The following is an 18,786-nucleotide window of genomic DNA, read 5'->3' as shown; positions in this document are numbered from 1 at the left end:
TCTCTGGTTGGCGAGGTCGCCCTCCGGTCGTGTCCCACCCTGGGAAAAAAAAGACGCAGAAGGCGGGAAAGATTGTGATCGCGGCTGCTGCATTGCATGAGGTGTAGATTAAAATCTGCACAGTCCACACGCGTGTAGACAGACCTCGGCATGCAAATCACCTGTCACGGACGGCGCGCTCCGGGTTGTGCAATGCAGAGGGAAATAGGAGAACAGAGAGCGACCAGACCGTCACGTGAGCGTGTGTGCTTAGCGGGGACGATTCCTGCACCGTGATCTGAGCAGACGGCCGGGCCCGCGTCCCCCGCCCGCCCCCCCGCCCTCACCCACCAGCTGTCCCCACGACTGCCGCTCTTTCACCCCTTTGAAGTCTCAGATCAGACTGTTCGCCGGGAGGTGAGGCGGCGGCAAATGTGAGACTCGAGTCCACAAAGACTGGGGACCTGGAGGTGGGGAGGCATGGGCTGTATCCTGTCACACTCAGAGAAGCGCTTGTCACAGCCCGCAAAGTGACCGGGAGGCCGCCAGCAAGGCACAGGGCCCCTGCACAAGGCCCCTTGTGCACAGACCACCCTTCCGCAGGCCTCCTGACTGGCGCTTGCCGTTCGCAGCGCTTCCAGACCCCAGGCATTCGGATACCCCATCTCATGGGGGTGCTCGTGTGACGCACCCTGGGGGCCTGGGGGCCACCTTCCCGGAGGCCTTCGTGCCATCGTATGGCTTCTTTGCCGAGCTGTCATGCAGATCTTTTGCACATTTTCAGAAGGGGTCACATGGGGCCATTTCTTCTCTTATCGTTGACTTTTAACAGTTCTTTGTATATGATAGATAGATAGATAGATAGATAGATAGATAGATAGACAGATAGACAGATAGATAGCTTATTTTTGGATGTGTCTCTGGCAGATATTTTCTCTGAGTCTGCGTGTTGTCTTCACGTGCTCTTGACATTATCCTTTCTTCATTTTGATCAAGTCCGGCCTATCCGTTAGCTTTCTCATGCATCATGCCTTTGGCGTTCCGTCTAAAAGACGACCGCCGTGCCCGAGATGATCTGGATTCTCTTTTCTTTTGGAGACCTTTTGTACTTTTGTATTTTGCACTCAGGTCTGTGACCCATTTTAAGTTCTTTTTTTTTTCCCCCCAAAAGATGTAAGATCTGTGTCTACATTCTTGGGTTTTTGTGTTTTTTTTTTTTTCTAAGTTTCGGGGTTTTGTATGTGGATGTCCAGTCAGTCCAGCAACATCTGTTGAAGAAATTATCTTTGCTCTAGTGGATTGCCCTGGCTTTTTGGTCAAAGATGAGTTGACTCTATTGATGGGGCTGTTTCTGGGCCTTTGTTCTACTCCATTGATCTATTGGTGTCTTCTTCTGAGAATATCACCTTGTATTCACTGCTGTTGCTTTATAGTAAGTAGTGAAGTCATCCTTTTCCTTCAACATTATGTTGGTCGTTTGCCTCTCCAGGTCAACCCTAGGGTCGGTTGGTCAATGTCCACATCTGTTAAGGAGGTGTTGGGGTTGCAGGTATCTCTCCTCTCTCCTACACAGGCTGTAGCACCTTAAGGTGATGGCTTACAACCCCAGTTGGGGGAACAGTCAAGCTCAGATGGGCCAGTGAGTTCAGGGATCTCTCAGGTACCATTAGTTTCTGATTTTTTTTGTGTTTTCCTAGATCCCATCATACATTTGCTCAGCAGACACCAGGCTGGGGTGAGGCGCACACATGATGACAATCCCTCTGTGTGACAGCACACAGGGAACAATTATAACACACTTGGGCAGCAGCCCGAGGATGACAACGGGAAACTAAAAACTGTAAAAGCAGTCAGAAAAGAGGAAGGAGAATATTTTATAGTTACAGCATGGGAAAGACATATTTCATATAAGATAGTCGGTATTTAAACCTGAGAAAAGTATAAAATATAGAAGGCATCGTGGGAAAGATTTTGTGACATAGGGATATAAAATGTTAATGCAACATGAAACAGCACCAACGAAATGGGTGGGTGGATGGATGGATGAATAGGTGGATGGATAGAGATGATAGATAGATAGATAGATAGATAGATAGATAGATAGATAGATAGATAGATGATATGGATGGATGGTTGGATGGATGGATGGATGGATGGATGGATGGATGGATGGATGGATGGATGGTTGAATGGATGAGTAAATTGTTGGATGGATGGGTGGATAGATAGATGATAGAAAGTATGAATGGATGATTGGATGGATGGACGGGTGGGGTGGACCAATGGATGTATAGAAGATAAGAATGGATCATTGGATGGATGGATGCTTGAATGGATGAGTAGCTTGTTAGATATAGATGCATAAGTAGATGGATGGAACAGATAGACGATATAGATGGATAGATGGCTGGATGGTTGAATGGATGAGTAGATTGTTGGTTGGATGGATGGATGGATGGATGGATGGATGGATGGATGGTTGGATGAGTAGATTGTTAGATGTATAGATGCATAAGTAGATGGATGGATGGATAGATAGATGATATAGATGGATAGATGGCTGGATGGTTGAACTGACGAGTAGATTGTTGGATGGAAGGATGGATGGATGGATGGACAGATGGATGGATGAATGAATGGATGGATAGATTATAGAAGATAAGAATGGATGGAGGGATGAATGGATAGATGGATAAGTAGATTGTTGGATGGATAGATAGATGATAGAAAATATGAATGGATGGTTGGATGGATGGACAGGTGGGGTGGACCAATGGATGTATAGAAGATAAGAATGGATCATTGGATGGATGGATGGATGGATGAATGGATGGATAGAGGGATGGATGGATGGAGGGATGGAGGGATGGAGGGATGGATGGATGGATGGATGAATGGATGGATGGATGAAGGGAGAGAGAAAAGGAGACAGGGACAGATGTATGGATAGATAGATGACCCAGGGGTGGGGCCTCCCGTGGACCATAGCATCAACACTATCTCTGCCTCCATCTCCACATGGCGTCCTCCCCATGTGCCTGTCTGTGTCCAGACTTCCCCCTTTTCATCGAGACGCCAGGCATACTGGAGTCTGGTCCCATCCTAATTGGATAACTTGCACAGTCTATTTCTAACGAAGGTCACATACTTTCTGAGGTCCGAGGAATTAGGACTTCAACACATGCATTTGGGGGAGGCACCTTTCAGCCCACGACAACCGCAGACTTTCTTGTGTCTTTGGTGAGTGGCCCATGGTTGACCAGAAAACCCAGCAGCTTCCTCTCCTGAATCACATGACAGACATTGGGCATGTCTCGGGGTTTGGGCAAGAAGGTGGTGTCCCAGACGAGGCTGGTGAGGGGGTGCACAGCTTCCCGAGGGCCACGTGTGAATGCCCAGAACCTCTGGGTGTCATGGTCAGATTCCAAACCCCAGGCTGGGCGTCCCGAGTCCTCTCGGCACTGGCGGGGCCATCGCTGTAGCCGGGAGCACGGCCCTCGGGTGCTCCGAGGGTCAGCCCCAGTTGGCTGCACCCAGTTGGCTGGGTCTCGGAGGGTGGTTCCCATGCTGATGACGCCTCAAGAGAAGTCACTCCTGACGGACACTTCTGTCTGTCCGTTGAAGGTGGAGGATCCAGAAAATACTACAAACAGCTCTTAGGAATATTCTCCTCCTTGACACCTCGTACGGTGGGCTGAGTGGGGGCCCCCGAAGACGTGGCCCCCAGAACCTGGGAATGTGATTTGTTTGGAAATAGGGTGTTTGCAGATGGGATGACATGAAGGCTTTGAGATGAGGTGGCCCTACGTCCAGCGACAGGGGTCCTTGGAAAAGACAGAGGAGGAGCCGCAGACACAGAGGAGGAGCCCGTGTGAGGATGGAGGCGGAGACAGGAGGGACGTGGCCACCAGCCCAGGGACGCCTGGGGCCCCAGATGCTGGAAGAGGCAGGAGGGACCCTCCCCGGAGCCTCCGGAGGGAGCACAGCCCTGCCCACCTGCAGCTCCGACTTCTGGTCTCCAGAGCTGGGGAGGATGAATATCCGTTCAAAAGCCACCATGCATTTGGATCCTGCAACGGCACCACGTGAGGGCTGCCAAGAACCAAGACACCCCGAAGGGAGACCAGCCTGCAGTGCAAGGGCTGGCCGGTGGCTTCCTGTCCCCGCCGTGAGCGCAGCACCTGGGCCGGCCCCCAGGGCTCAGGAAACACGAGTCCTGACAGTGAAAGGACGCTCGGGGGCCCTGAGAGGAGCTCTCAAGAGCTTGAGTCACTGATGCTCTTCACCCATTTGCCCTCTGCTTTTCCCCAGACCCTTGAGTCAGCGTCACCTCAACTGACCCAAAGGACCCCCTGTGCTCCGTGTTGTGAGCCTTCGCGTGGGGTGGGGCGTGTCCGGGCTGCGGGTAAAACCAACAGCCCTGTTCACAGTCACCAAGCAGCAGGAACAACCCCAAAAGGTTGACGCGACCCATCCACGGAAGGATGGATGAACCGAATGGCGCCTCAGCCACCGAAGGGACCCCGGCTCTGACACCTGCTGCCCCCAGCATGGGCCTTGAGAGCACGACGCTCTCGGAGACGCCGGCGAGCACGGAGCGTGCGATCCCGCGTCGGTGAAGCTCCAGAACAGGCACATCCGGGGAGACCCAGGACGTGGACGTGCGACCCCTCCGGGGGCTGGGGGCGGCGGCGAGGACGTGGCCCCGGCGCCCGGCTTTCCTTCAGGGGTCGCATTGTGCTCCTGCCGGCACATCTGCGAAGACGTTCAAAACCACAGAATTGTCCACTTCAAACGGGTGAACTTGACCATATGTAAATCATATCTCAGTGAAGGTGTGAACACCAAAAAAAAAAGTTTTTTTTTTTTAAAGAAATGAGGGGCATCCGGCCGACCCAGGCCTGAGCCCGTCGGCCGTTGGTGCCCCGGCGCTGACACCGCGGGCATTTCCTGTGGGCACAGGCTGACCGGCCGCCCGCCGAGGCCCCTCTGCAGGAGCCCCCTCCGCTCGCCCGCTTTTTGCTCCGTTGGTAAAATTTCCATCCTGCCGCCCACCCGCCGCCACCAGCCGGGCCCAAACCACAAGTGCCCGTGTGTCACAGGAGCCGGGTCTGCAGAGCTGATTTCTTTATTAATCACCCGTGGCGCTGGGCCGGAGGGCACGCTGGAGGGGCCCAGACACCCCGAGGCCGCAGCGGGGGCTGTGCAGCCACAGCGGGCTGCTTGTCGTCCTGAGATGACACATGGGAGCTGGGGTGTCATCTTCTGCCACCTGCCGCGTGCGCACCTCTGCTTTCAACTCGGCTGCACAGCATGCAAATGGGCGCCTCCCGGGCCGCCACCTGGGGGGACAACAATAGATCAGCTCGGCCCTCTTTGCTGCGCTCGCCTCCGGAAGCAGAAAGGGAAACAGTTTCCCACCCCCAATTCCCACCCCATGCGGGAAGGCTCGGCGTTCCCAGGGGCTGGTTTCCTGCGTGCACGTCCGTCTGTGCCCCAGGACACTTGCTCGGCACCTGGCCGTGGACGCATCCCCGTGGTGCACACGTGCGTGCGACCTGCATGTCCCCAGAGCACAGAGTGTCGTCCCTGCTCGTGCTCTGCACCCTGCGAGGCATTGGTGTGTGTCCCCCCCCCGGCTCCGTGGATGGAGGTGGCCACCGGGTGACAGTAGGAGCCACCCCATGAGCAGAGCAGAAAGCATCACAGTCAAAGTGAAACCCGGGGCCGTTTTTAAGCCGGTTTGAGGAACCTGTCCGTGCAGATGCGGGTGGCAGGTGGCAGGCCTCCGCGGCAGGAAGCCACGCCACCCCCCGGGGCAGCGGAGGGGCACATAGATGGGCCCCGAAGGCCGTGTCTGGGGCTCTCCAGCGGCCTGCAAGCAGACACCCCCGGAGGGACTGCCCTAGGACGTGGCGGCCAGTGCCCAGGCTGGTGGGCATCACGGCGACAGAGGGCGCAGCAGGGCCCCCGGGGGAGGCCGGCGCCATCTCTGGGGCGCCCTCCTGTGTTCTGAGGCCCATGCCACCATGTGTCCACCATGAGCCCGGCGCCCCAGGGTGGGGGTCCCTTTGCTGCCGGGCTCCCCCGGAGCAGGGGTGTGCAGGTTTGTACACTTCTCTGTGCGCTTTATCAGGCCGCGAGATAGTCAAGCCGAATCAGCTGGCAGAGGGGGCTCGGTGTCCAGGGTCCCCCTGCAGGGACTCCAGCCCATGTTCAGGGGCATCTGCACCTCAAGGCCCCGTCCCGCGGCACCTGCAGCTGGCGGGGAGCTCCGTGCCTGCCCTGCAGAGCTCCAGAAGCACTGGGCGTGCGGCACCGGGGACGTGCCCGAGGTCCCGGGTGGGTCAAGCTGCAGAGCCAGGAGCTGGACTCTGTGTCTAGACCTTGGGACTGAGCACCCGTGTCTACGCCAGGCCCCAGCATGATGCCGGGTCCCTGTTGCAAAGATGCACATAGACACGTAAGCCGTGGAAGGTGCCGTGGAGCTGCCCAGAAAAGTGCCTCCTGGCAAAGAATGATTTTGCTGCAATTCTGCAGAGAAGCGGCCTCGGTCTGTGTCCACCTGTGCTTGCCTGGGCGCTGCAGGGGGCGCGGCTCCGCGGGATGCACCGCACCGGGGTTTTCAGCAGAGAAGGTGTCTGCATGAGCGCGGCAGGGAAGCCCTTGGGGAGGCATCTGGACATGTCTCACCTCAATGCAAATGAAGGCCCAGGGACCTTCACCCAGGACGGCCTACGGCAGCACGGGGCAGGCGCCCTGGGTGCAGAGGTCCCGGGCAGGGTGTGCATGCACGGCACCTGGGGTCCCGGGGCGACATGCACCGTCAGAGGAGACCCCGTCCCCCAGGAGCAGCACCTATGTCCTCATGGGACGGGCCTCTGCAGAGACCTGGGGAGAGAGGTCAGAGGCCAGAGCTGTGGCCACGCCCACCGTCTGCTGTGGGGGTGCCGGTGAGGGGCACGTGGGGCTGTCCCCTGTCTCCTACGGGAGAATCAGGACTAAGATAATGAACACCTGGTCATTGTCTCCCAGCGCCCACGAGGCCCCTTGCAGGCCACCCTCGCTGCATCCCCGCGGGTTCTCCGGAGAAGCAGACCCGAAAGGCTGCAGATGGATGCACATGGCTTTGACGTCCATAGGTGGCTTGTGAGTGTGCCTATACGTACAGGGCTGCTGCAGCTGCAGGCTGCGTACATATGTACGGACAGAGCGCCGCCATACCACGTCTAAGTGCAATAGGACACGCGTGCCGGAGGACACATGCCTGTGCCTATATAGACACAGATGTGGAAAGTAGGATGTGAAGTAAGAGAATATACGCGCGTGTGCTGTGAGCTTCTGCATAGGCAGGATACATATAGGATATATGTGTGTGTGCACATATGAACACACCATAGGATGTGTGTGTGCACTTCTGAACACACCATAGGGTATATATATGTGTGCACATATAAATACACATATATGCAATAAGGTGGGTGTGTGCATATGTATATATACAAATGGCAGGGTAGATGTGTGTGTAGAAATACATACATGTAGATGCAGTAAGACGTGCACGCAATACATGCATCTGGATGTGTACATACATATGAATGCACACACAATAGGGTATGTGTGTGTGTATATACATTTATGTGCAACAGGACAAATATTCAAGAGGATTGCATGTGTGTGTATACAAACGTGCATGTAATAGGCTACATGTATGCAATAGAATGCGTATATGACCGGGCATACGTGTGGCTACAGGTACATCTTCATGAAAGAGGGTACATATGCGATAGAATGCGTGTGCACATACATATGCAATAAATACACAATAGGACGTGTGTGTGCATACATGTATTTACAACATCATATGTGTGTATGGATGTAAATACAGTCGAATGCGTGCAGAGTAGGCTGCGTGTACACACCTATTTGCAACAGGATAAATATGCACTAGGATATACGTGTATGCATACATATGCACGTGACAACAAATATACAATAGGACGTGGGTGTGTATATTCACACGTGCATATGCGACAGGTTAAATACGCAGGAGGATGTGCGTGTACCTACATGTATTTACGGCATAATACGCATGCGTGTATATAAAAGAATAGCATGCATGCAGGATCGCCGTGTGTGTGTGCATACTTGTGTTTGCAACAGGATAAACATGCAGTAGGGTGTGTGTCCATATACGTGCATGTATATGCCATACGGTGAATACACAGTTAAGATGTGTGTGTGTACACATGCATGTACGCGATAGGATTAATGTGTACCAGGACGTGCACACGTACACACATATGCGACACAATATGCATGCACGCGTCTGCGGGAAGGTAAATGCACAACAAGATGCGCGTGTCCGTGTATCGTGCGTACATATGCGACAGGATAAATACACAAGAGAATGTGCGTGTACGTACATGCATGCACCTGGATGTGTGCACACGTACATATACACACAATACGCATGTGCACATACATGCGACGCAATGCGCACACAATAGGCCATGTGTCTGTGCACGCACATGTATAAACATGTACAATAGAACACGTGTGTGCGTGAGTGTGGACCTGCACGTATGGAGGCATATACAGATACAGAAAACCTTCCGTCAAGGCCTGGCCCACACGGCTGCGCGGTGTGAGCGTGACATCTGCGGGCAGGAGGCGGGCGGGAGCCTCAGGAGAGAGCTCCGGCGTCTGGAAGTTGAACACCTTCTCCTCTGGGAAACCTGGCTGCGCCCTCGGGCCTTCCCCTGATGAGACGAGGCCCACCACGGGCTACAGCATCGCCTCTTTCCTTCAAGGCGGCTGCCTGTGCTCCGGGGGCCACAGTCATGAAACCCTTGCATGGCCACCACCTCATGCACACCCAGCTGCATTGGCGCGCGCTGTAGCCCGGCCGCGTGGGCGCATCAGCCACCCGTCTAGGTAGGGTCCACCTCTCCCGGCACACTTGCTCCCCTGCGCCCCTGGGCTCCACCAGCAGGCAGAAGGGTGCCTCGTGGGGGCGGCCGAGAACAGCACGCAGAGGTGAGGCTCGGGTGGCCGTGGGGACAGGGCCCCGACCTGCGTACCTGCGAGTCCAGGTTCCGTAGTGCTGTGAGCGCTCTGAGAGGCCGGGGCCTGGGGGATTTGAAGCCACACGGGAGGCGAGCGTGTGCTCGTCGGGGCAGGTGCACGGCCGCGGTACCTTGAGCAGGTGCGTGTGCGTCGTGGCCTTGAAGCTCAGATGTGGAGCAATCAGGTGACACACGTGTGCACTCTTCCCTCCACCCCTCCCCGTGGTCGTGGACGTTCGCGTGAGGGAGGGACGGGGTGCTGTGCTGGGCCGTTGGGATGGAAGAGGGGCTTCCCGCGGTGTGCGGGCGCCACTCCCAGAGCCCGTTGGGATCTCCAAAGCTCCCCCCCCAGTCGGTGATGAGCACCCTGCGCGGTGTGCGTGCGCCCCTCCCAGAGCCCCGTTGGGGTCTCCAAAGCCCCCCCCCAGTCGGTGATGAGCAACCTGCGGGTGTGCGCCCCTCCCAGAGCCCCGTTGGGATCTCCAAAGCCCCCCCCAGTTGGTGATGAGCACCCTGCGCGGTGTGCGTGCGCCACTCCCAGAGCCCGTTGGGATCTCCAAAGCCCCCCCCAGTCGGTGATGAGCACCCTGCGCGGTGTGCGTGCGCCCCTCCCAGAGCCCCGTTGGGGTCTCCAAAGCCCCCCCCCCCAGTCGGTGATGAGCAACCTGCGGGTGTGCGCCCCTCCCAGAGCCCCGTTGGGATCTCCAAAGCCCCCCCAAGTCGGTGATGAGCACCCTGCACGGTGTGCGTGCGCCCCTCCCAGAGCCCCGTTGGGGTCTCCAAAGCCCCCCCCCCCAGTCGGTGATGAGCAACCTGCGGGTGTGCGCCCCTCCCAGAGCCCCGTTGGGATCTCCAAAGCCTCCCCCAGTCGGTGATGAGCACCCTGCACGGTGTGCGTGCGCCCCTCCCAGAGCCCGTCGGGGTCTCCAAAGCCCCCCCCAGTCGGTGATGAGCACCCTGCACGGTGTGCGTGTGCCCCTCCCAGAGCCCCGTTGGGGTCTCCAAAGCCCCTCCCACCCCGGCGGTGATGAGCACCCTGCGGGTGTGCGTGGGCCCTTCTCAGAGCCCCGTCAGGGTCTCCAAAGCCCCCCCCCCCCCCCCGCCATCACCTATGAGCACCGTGCAGTGTGCATGCGCCCTCCCAGAGCCCCGTCGGGGTCTCCAACCCCCCCACCCCATCGGTGATGATGATCCCCCAAGATCAGAGTCCCCGCTGCTGGGGAGCTGAGCCACTGCATCCCGTGAGGCGCAAGGGCGGAGGAAGCAGGGCCGCCCCGCACAGGGTGCCCGCGGGGCAGGTGGCGGGTGTCGAGGCGGTGGCACAGTGCCCCTGAGCGGCCATCCAGGGCAGCAGTCGTAGCCAGCGCGCTCCGGGGTGCCCCCCCCACCCGGCCAGGGTTTGCACCCAGAAACCGGGTCAGTCCCTTGGCATGCTGCCGTGTGCGAACGCCCCCGGGCTTCCATGGGGAAGCACCGCACCGCTCCGGGCCCTGGTGTGGCCGCGAAGTGCGGGGAGCGCCCGGGGCAGCCCCACCCGCATCCCTCACCCAAGCGCCCCTTGCCTTGCAGACCCGCGTCCCGCGGCACCGGCGCCACCATGGACATGAACGTGTCGGGGCCGGACAACGCCACCATCCTGATGCTGCGCGACCCCGTCATCGCGGTGGCCCTGCCCGTGGTGTACTCGCTGGTGGCGGTGGTCAGCATCCCGGGCAACCTGTTCTCGCTGTGGGTGCTGTGCCGGCACATCGGGCCCAAGTCCCCGTCCGTGGTGTTCATGATCAACCTGAGCGTCACGGACCTGATGCTGGCCAGCGTGCTGCCCTTCCAGATCTACTACCACCGCAACGGCAACCACTGGGTGTTCGGCGAGGTGCTGTGCAACGTGGTCACCGTGGTCTTCTACGCCAACATGTACTCGTCCATCCTCACCATGACGTGCATCAGCGTGGAGCGCTTCCTGGGCGTCGTGTACCCGCTGGCCTCCGCGCCCTGGCGCCGCCGCCGCTACGCCGTGGCCGCCTGCGCCGCCGCGTGGCTGCTGCTCCTGGTGGCGCTGTCCCCGCTGGCGCGCACCGACCTCACCTACGCCGTGGAGGAGCTGGGCATCGTCACCTGCTTCGACGTGCTCAAGTCCACCATGCTGCCCAGCGTGGCCATGTGGGCCATCTTCCTCTTCACGCTCTTCATCGTGCTCTTCTTCATCCCCTTCGTGGTCACCGTGGCCTGCTACACGGCCACCATCCTGACGCTGCTGCGCGCCTCCGACCCGCAGGGCCGCGGCCAGCGCCGCCGCGCCGTCAGCCTGGCCTTCGTGGTGCTGCTGGCCTTCGTCACCTGCTTCGCGCCCAACAACTTCGTGCTGCTGGTGCACATGGTGAGCCGGCTCTTCCTGGGCCGCAGCTACTACCACGTGTACAAGCTCACGCTGTGCCTCAGCTGCGTCAACAACTGCCTGGACCCCTTCGTGTATTACTTCGCCTCCCGCGAGTTCCAGCTGCGTCTGCGGCGCTACCTGGGCTACGGGCCGCTGCCGGCCACCTGCCGGGACGCGGGGCGCGACAGCCTGTTCTCGCCGCGGACGCTGTCGGCGCGCTCCATGTCCAGCGGCCACGGCGACGGGCTGGAGGCTCCGGGCCGGCCGGCCCTCAGGAGGCAGGAGAGCGTGTTCTGAGCCCCGCGCCGCCCCCCCGGGGCTGCAGGTGCACACAGGCCGCCGCTGGGGGACGGGGCGCGCGGGGACGGACGGCGCTGCAGCGGTGCAGGACGCACGGTGCCGGCTCCCTGATGCCCAGCACCCACCCTGACCACGCACTCAGCCGGCCCATCCGGGTCCCCGGGGTCCCCAGCGTCCGCCGGCCTTGCTCTGTGCTCCTGCTGCTGGAGACCCTGGACAGCCTGGACCGCGTGTGCAGAGCAGCCTCAGTCAGTGTGCGTGACCCCAGACACGGGTAGACGTGCCCCTGTTGACCTCTGTGCTCCCGGAGCTCACCAGCACCCCCTCCCCGCGCTGCTATGGCAAAGGGCCCCCCCGCCAGCCAGGAGCAACCACAAGGGCTTCCAAACGGGTTGGTGACTCTGGTTCCTCCAGGCTCACGTTCCCCAAAATGTCACAACTCCCCACGTCCGCACACGGCGGGCAACCACGCAGGAGGCGCGGGTGGAGAGCCTCCGGCTGGAGCACAGGCTGCTGACGACGAGTTCCATGAACAACGATGGCCGGCTGCTGCCACCACTGGGGTCCCGGACATCTCCAGGCCCCGAGGCGCCCTCCGGACGGTTCTCAGCCTCCTCCTCCCCCCGGGTGACAGCCGCTGAGCCACGTGCGAGTCCTCCCAGGGTGTGAGCTGACCTCGTGCACCTCGCCTCGCCCAAGGAGCCCTCTGGGACCCGGGCACCTGGCCAGACCACCGACCCTACATGTATGAGTGCCCAAGGCTCTCCGGGACCAAGTAGTGACCCCAAACCCGTGTCCGTCCAGGAGCTCAGAACGTGATCTCCTGCATCGGGGTGGCCCTAAATCCAACGACAGGAAGAGACAGGAGAGGAGCTGCAGACGCAGAGGAGGAGCCCCGTGAGGGCGGAGGCGGAGACGGAAGGGACGCGGCCACCAACCCCGGGGATGCCTGGGGCCCCAGGCACTGGAAGAGGCGGGAGGGACCCTCCCCGGAGCCCGTGGACCTCAGCGCTCTGGCCCCCCTGGACCTGAGATGTCCAGTCTCCAGAGCTGGGACGGGATGTGGTGTGCAGGGCTCTCCGGAAGATGAGACAAGCCGTGGCCTCCGGGGTTGGCCTTCGTAACTCGCGGGGTGAATGCGGGGCACAGAGCCTCCAGGAGGGTCCCCGGCGTGGTGGCACCGGAGATGCCCCGTGCCCTCGATGCCCTTCTGCACACGGTGACGTCCCCGCGTGGAGTCCAACGCCATGCACACGCCGCCCTTCACAGGGCACCTGCTCCGGGGAGTAACCGGAGACGCACGCGCGGCTCCCGCGGGAGGAGAGTGTGGCCCTGGGACGAGACCCACGTTCCCACCCCTGCCCTGCGCCCCTGCAGGTTGAAAGTGGGCGAGCCCGGGCTGCGCGTGCCCCTGGGGCCTGAGACTCGGCTTTGGGGGCCTGTCGACACTGTCACCATGGTCATCACCCACCGCCTTGCACCCGGAAGGTCCCCGCCGGGGATGGCATCCAAGCCACTTGGTCCTGAATGCCCAGCTGTGAGCACAGAGTCCGAGGCCACCATAAGGACCCTTCGGAGAGACCCCTTGAGACTTACTTGCAGAGGCATTTACCTGGGAGGGCTTGGGGGGGTGGGGGGAGGCCCAGGTGACTCCAAGAAGCCTGGCCTTAGCAACCTAGATTCTGCGACCAAGTAAGCACGTCCCCCGACTGTCTTAAACCCTAGAAAGCATCTTCGAGGCAGCAGCATCCAGGGCCGGACGTCCTGAGCCAGCAGGACGCCCCCACCTGCGCTCTGGGCGTGGGCCTGGCCTGTCCGCTGCGCAGAAGCTGTGAGAACCTCAAAGCAGCCGCACGGAGTAGCTCACGGCGTGAACGGGAGGAAGCCCGTCTACATAACATCGTCCGCCGCTGCAGGATGTCAGGGCCCCGAAGCCGTCGGGGGGACAGAGGGGACTGGCCCCGGGGTCACCGTCCTGCAAGCGGGCAGCGGCCGCATTAGCTGGGGGACGGGGCCTCTTCCCAGCTGCAGAGGTCGCGGCTTCGTGCCACGGAGTCTGTGCTGGAGCCCGAAATGCCAGGACGGGCCTTGCTGCTGGCTGGACACGCCGACCGCGTGTGCCTCGTGTGTGTGCGTATGTGCGTGTGCGCCCCAGAAACTCCACCTGTCTGCCTGTTAAGTATCAAATAAAAGTATGACGTGTTGGGGGTACGCACGGCTTGGGGGCTTTCTGGAAAGATGTGATGCCCGGATTGGGCTCCTGCTGCAGGAGAGGCAGGGGCGCCCGACACCTAACACCCGGGCGCCACCCCATTTTCTCCCCTTTCGGGAGGTGAGCACGTTCCCCGTTCTGACCTCGGAGCCCCCTGCTGTCCAACGACGGTGCCCACGTCGCTTTGGAGCGCACGCTGCCCTCGGCCAGACCCTGGGGCCTCCAACCTCAAGGCTCTTCTCCGAGTCGGGGTGCTGGGAAGCACGCGGCCTGCGTCGGGGCAACACAGCCCGCAGAGGGCGCGCGATGCCATCGAGGGTTTGTTGCCTGGGACGGTGGCGCTTTAACAAGAAAGAAATCCTTTTTTGTAAGAGATACGTGTGTAAATGTCCATGTGTCTCATGATATGACGTTTGATGCTTGGCTTAAAATACCAGAGCAGACACATGCGTGCACACGCATGGACCCACGTTCGTGCATTATGCGGGCATCCATCCACACACACACGTGTCTGCACGTACATGCACACAATGCACCCATATACACACGCATGCATGTCGGCATCCATCCTCCATGCACTCATAGGCATGCGCACATGCATGTACCCATGTACACACATGCGTGAATGCAGGTGTCCATCCATTCATGTGCTCATGCACGCATACACACATTCATGCATGCGTGTGGGCATCCACCCATGGACACACACATATGCACGATATACCCATGTACGTGCATGCATACGTGTGGGCATCCACGCACCTGCATGCACCCATATACAGGCATGCACTCATCCATCCGTGCACACACACCCATGCACACAATGTACCCTATACATGCATGCACATCATGCACCCATATACACACATGCACGCGGTATCCATCCATGCATGCACACATACATGCACACACATGCGTGCACACAACGTACCCTACCCACACACACACATGTGGGCATCCCTCCATGCACACACTCTTATATGCACACACACATACCCATGTGCACCCATATACACGCATGCATGCAGATATCCATCCATGCGCACACACATGCACACACGGGTACACACAATGTACCCTATACACACATGCACACACTCTTATATGCACGCACACATACATGCACAGACACATACCCGTGTGCACCCATATACATGCATGCATGCACATATCCATCCATGCACACACACATGCATGCACACACACATGCACACAATGTACCCTAACGACGCATGCACACGTGTGGGCATCCATCCATGCACACACATACCCGTGTGCACCCATATACATGCATGCATCCATTCATGCACGCACACATAGATGCACACACACACGCACACAAGGTACCCTATCCATGCATGCACACATGTGGCATCCATCCATGCACACACTCTTATATGCACACACACATACATGCACACACATACCCACGTGCACCCATATACACACATGCACGCAGATATCCATCCATGCACACACATACATGCACACACGGGTACACACAATGTACCCTATACACACATGCACACTCTTATATGTACGCACACATACATGTACAAATACCCGTGTGCACCCATATACATGCATGCATGCACGTATCCATCCATGCATACACACATGCACACAAGGTACCCTATCCACGCATGCACACGTGTGGGCATCCATCCATGCACGCACTCCCACTTGCACACACACATCCATGTACGTGAGCTTGCAAACACATTTGGGGGACTGGAAGAAAAATGGCAGAACATTGAGCACTGATGATGGGTGAAGGGAATGTGGGCTTCCATTCGATAATTCTCCTTCCTATGAGCCTGTTTGAAAATATCTACACTAAAAAAAAAAAGAGGCGTTCCGGTAAACGTCACACAAAACCATCGATTTCTGCCCAGAGTCACCTCTCCAGAGCGCTGAACACGGAAGAAGCAAACATTCCCAGCGTATCTGTCCTTTTTTTCTCTTATCTTTTCCTTCCGAGTATTTCTTTGTATATTGTGATAAAATACAGAGACACAAGATCCACCGTGTTAACCCTGTGACGGCGTCGGGTCACTGGTCGCAAACACATCCGTGGCGCTGTGCCACCGTCCCCAACATCCGCGTCCAGAACTCTTCATCCTGCGGCACGGAGGCTGTGACAACCCCAGGCCCGCCGCCCAGCATCTGCTTGCCGTCCCTACACAGGTGACACCTGCTATACACGCGCGGTCACGCACAACGTGTCCGTCTGTGTGTCCCTGGGTCCCCGAGCACCGCGGCCCCCGGCTCGAGCCACCGCACGGTTCACTGGCCTGTGGTCCGCTCGCAGAGCTGTCCCAGAAACACCACAAGGCAGCTCTGGGGTATTCCCGTCGCCCCAAAGAGACGTCCAACGCCCGTGTGCTCCCCACCCCGACGGCCAGCCTCGGGCAAGCACACGCGCAATCTCTGCTTCTGCACCCGTGTCCTTCCTGCCCTGGCGACGTCAGCGGGGTCATACACCCTTGGTGTTGACGATGACGCTGAAGGATCGGATGACGCTGAAGGATCGGAACGTCTAGAACCCGGTGTCTATCACAAGGCGCCGGGAATGTCTTTCTACCCTCAACCGTGCGCTCTTTCTGGAAACCACAGCCCGGAAAACGCCTCCCACACTTAGCAAGACGTGAGAATGCCGCAGTTATCCGGCCACCTACGACGTAACCGGGCTCAGGCTGACTTGCTGAGCCAAGGTTGACCTTGGCTGCTTTTTTTTGGTGGGGGGGGGCTGACCTCTTTGGACCTCTGTGTGCCTTGGTAAATGTCGCCGAGGTTGCCTTTCAACGCCGTGAAGGTACCTCCAGGGAGGGAGTAAATGCAAGTGAAGGTACAGGGTGAGGGCTTGGGACGGGGACACGCTGTGTGATGGCTCGGCTGGTTTCGGGGACTCCCGGGTCAACCCCACACAACGGGCAGCAAGCAGAGCATCAACCCCACACCCGGGCATCCCCCGGTCTGTCACATGCATAAGCTCCTACGATGGGGCAGCTGTTGGGTCCACTTTGCAGAGGAGTAAACTGAGGCACAAAGCGGTGGAGGGACTCCTCCGGGGTCCCAGAGCTGGGGAGCGGACCACCCTGGGCTTGAGCCTTGCTGGCACCTGTCCCCGGAGCCCGATCCCACACCTGCCGGGGCCCCTTCCTGCATCTGGGGACGCGCCCTTGTTGGTCCTCACCTGCCCCCGATGCACCAGGTGATGCGACGATGTTGTCAGCAGGATAGGGGAGGGCGGGACGGGTGTGCGGGGACACGCTGTGCTACGTGGGCAGCCTCCCCGCGAGCCTAAAAGCACCGCACAGCAGCCCGGCCCTAAATGAGACGCGGGCCCGCGCACAGAAACGACGGGGCCAGGGAAAGCTCGGCCTGGCCCGCCCCGACTTCTGAAAGATGCGGGATATTTGTGGCCGCTGCTCTGGTTCTCCGGCCCTCTGTGGGGACAGCCCCCGGGACGGGACGGGGGCCCCTGCGATCCGTGCTGAGGGTCCCCAGGCTCTGGGAGCTGCTTCCCCGGCCCACGACCCCCACCCCGGCCCCCCGCACCCCTGCTCACTCCGCGTCCCCCTCTGTACCCCACACGGGCTCTGGGCGCCTCGGCCTGCTCTGAGCCCCCATCCACTGCCTCACGGGACATGGGTCCGCACAGAACACTGAAGGGGACGAAGCAGAGACGTAACAACGGCAGCCAAACGCGTCATCAGTGGTCGTGTCCAAACGCGCCTGCGCCGCATATACACGGACACCTGCACACGGACACGCACATACAGGTGTGCAGTGTGGCGTGGTGGGCACGTGTGCGTAGTCGCCGGGGCACGCCGGTGGTCACAACGGCGCGGGGCGCTGGTGTCATCTGGCAGGCGGACACGGGGACAGTGCTCAGCCGTCGGCCGTGCCCGGGACGCCCCGCCTCACACGGTCATGCAGCCCCTGATGCCGGCAGTGCCCGGGGCGGAGAAGCCTGGCAGGACAGACGCTTGTCTGTGTCCCCGTCACATCCGTGTCCATCCGTCCGGCCACCGCGTATCCATCCAGGCACCCATCCGCTCTATCCATGCACCTTCTGTGCGTAGGCACCGTCCTACCTCCCCACCCACCCACCATCTCTCCATCCACCATCCATGCGTCATCCATCATATCAATGAACCAGTCATCGATCAACCATGTCTATCTCCGGTCAGGGTCCTCCACCGAGGCCTCCTCTGTCCCCAGGGAACCTGGAGCACCGCAGACCATTCCGTGGTCACAGCTTGAAGAGAAGGCAGCACCATCTAGTGGCGGAAGCCGCGCAGGCGCCCCATGCCCCGGTGTGCCCAGGACGCCCCCACAAAAATGAGCCATGGACCCCAAATGTCAGTAGTGGTGGCGCGCAGGTCCCCCCTTAGCCTCAGCAGGGGAGATCGTGTCCGTCTACCGCCCTGCCTACCTGCTCACCCGTCTCCGTGCCGCAGGGTTCGCGGCCACACTCTTCCGCCTCCCGGGGGAACCCCTGCCCCGACGCCCCGCCCGCCACCACCGCCATCTCCGCTCCCCCTACCTCCTCCCTCCTCCCTGAGAGCCCCCCTCGCCGTCTCCGCTCCCCCCGCCTCCTCCCGGGCACCTCCCAGGGGAGCCCCACCTCCGCCCTCCCACCTCCTCCCGGGGACCCCCGTCTCCGCCCCCCCACGTCTTCCCGGGGACCCCCGTCTCCGCTCCCCCGCCTCCTCCCGGGGACCCCCCTGCCGTCTGCGCTCCCCCCACCTCCTCCCGGGGACCTCCCAGGGGAGCCCCATCTCTGCTCTCTGCACCCCCTCCCTGGGACCCCCGATCTCCGCTCCCTGCACAGCCCAGCGACC

The 18,786-nt window shown here is 59.8% G+C and overlaps 1 protein-coding gene across 2 annotated transcripts in view; it reads left to right on the top strand.

Moving 5' to 3' along the window:
• P2RY8 (P2Y receptor family member 8) overlaps positions 1 to 13,935 on the top strand; it is a 36,892-nt gene extending 22,957 nt beyond the window's left edge. For both annotated transcript variants that reach the window (XM_038586715.1, XM_038586716.1), the window contains exon 2: positions 10,617 to 13,935. In XM_038586715.1, coding sequence (XP_038442643.1) covers positions 10,645 to 11,721 — 1,077 coding nt within the window. In that variant the 5' untranslated portion in view covers positions 10,617 to 10,644 and the 3' untranslated portion in view covers positions 11,722 to 13,935. The remainder of the gene's footprint in view (positions 1 to 10,616) is intronic.
• The last annotated feature ends 4,851 nt before the right edge of the window (positions 13,936 to 18,786 follow it).

Source organism: Canis lupus, chromosome X, assembly GCF_011100685.1.
Source record: "Canis lupus familiaris isolate Mischka breed German Shepherd chromosome X, alternate assembly UU_Cfam_GSD_1.0, whole genome shotgun sequence".
In the NCBI taxonomy this organism is placed as follows: Eukaryota; Metazoa; Chordata; class Mammalia; order Carnivora; family Canidae; genus Canis; species Canis lupus.
The sequence above is the reverse complement of the archived record's forward strand: the minus strand, read 5'-3'. Positions and strand labels throughout refer to the sequence as shown.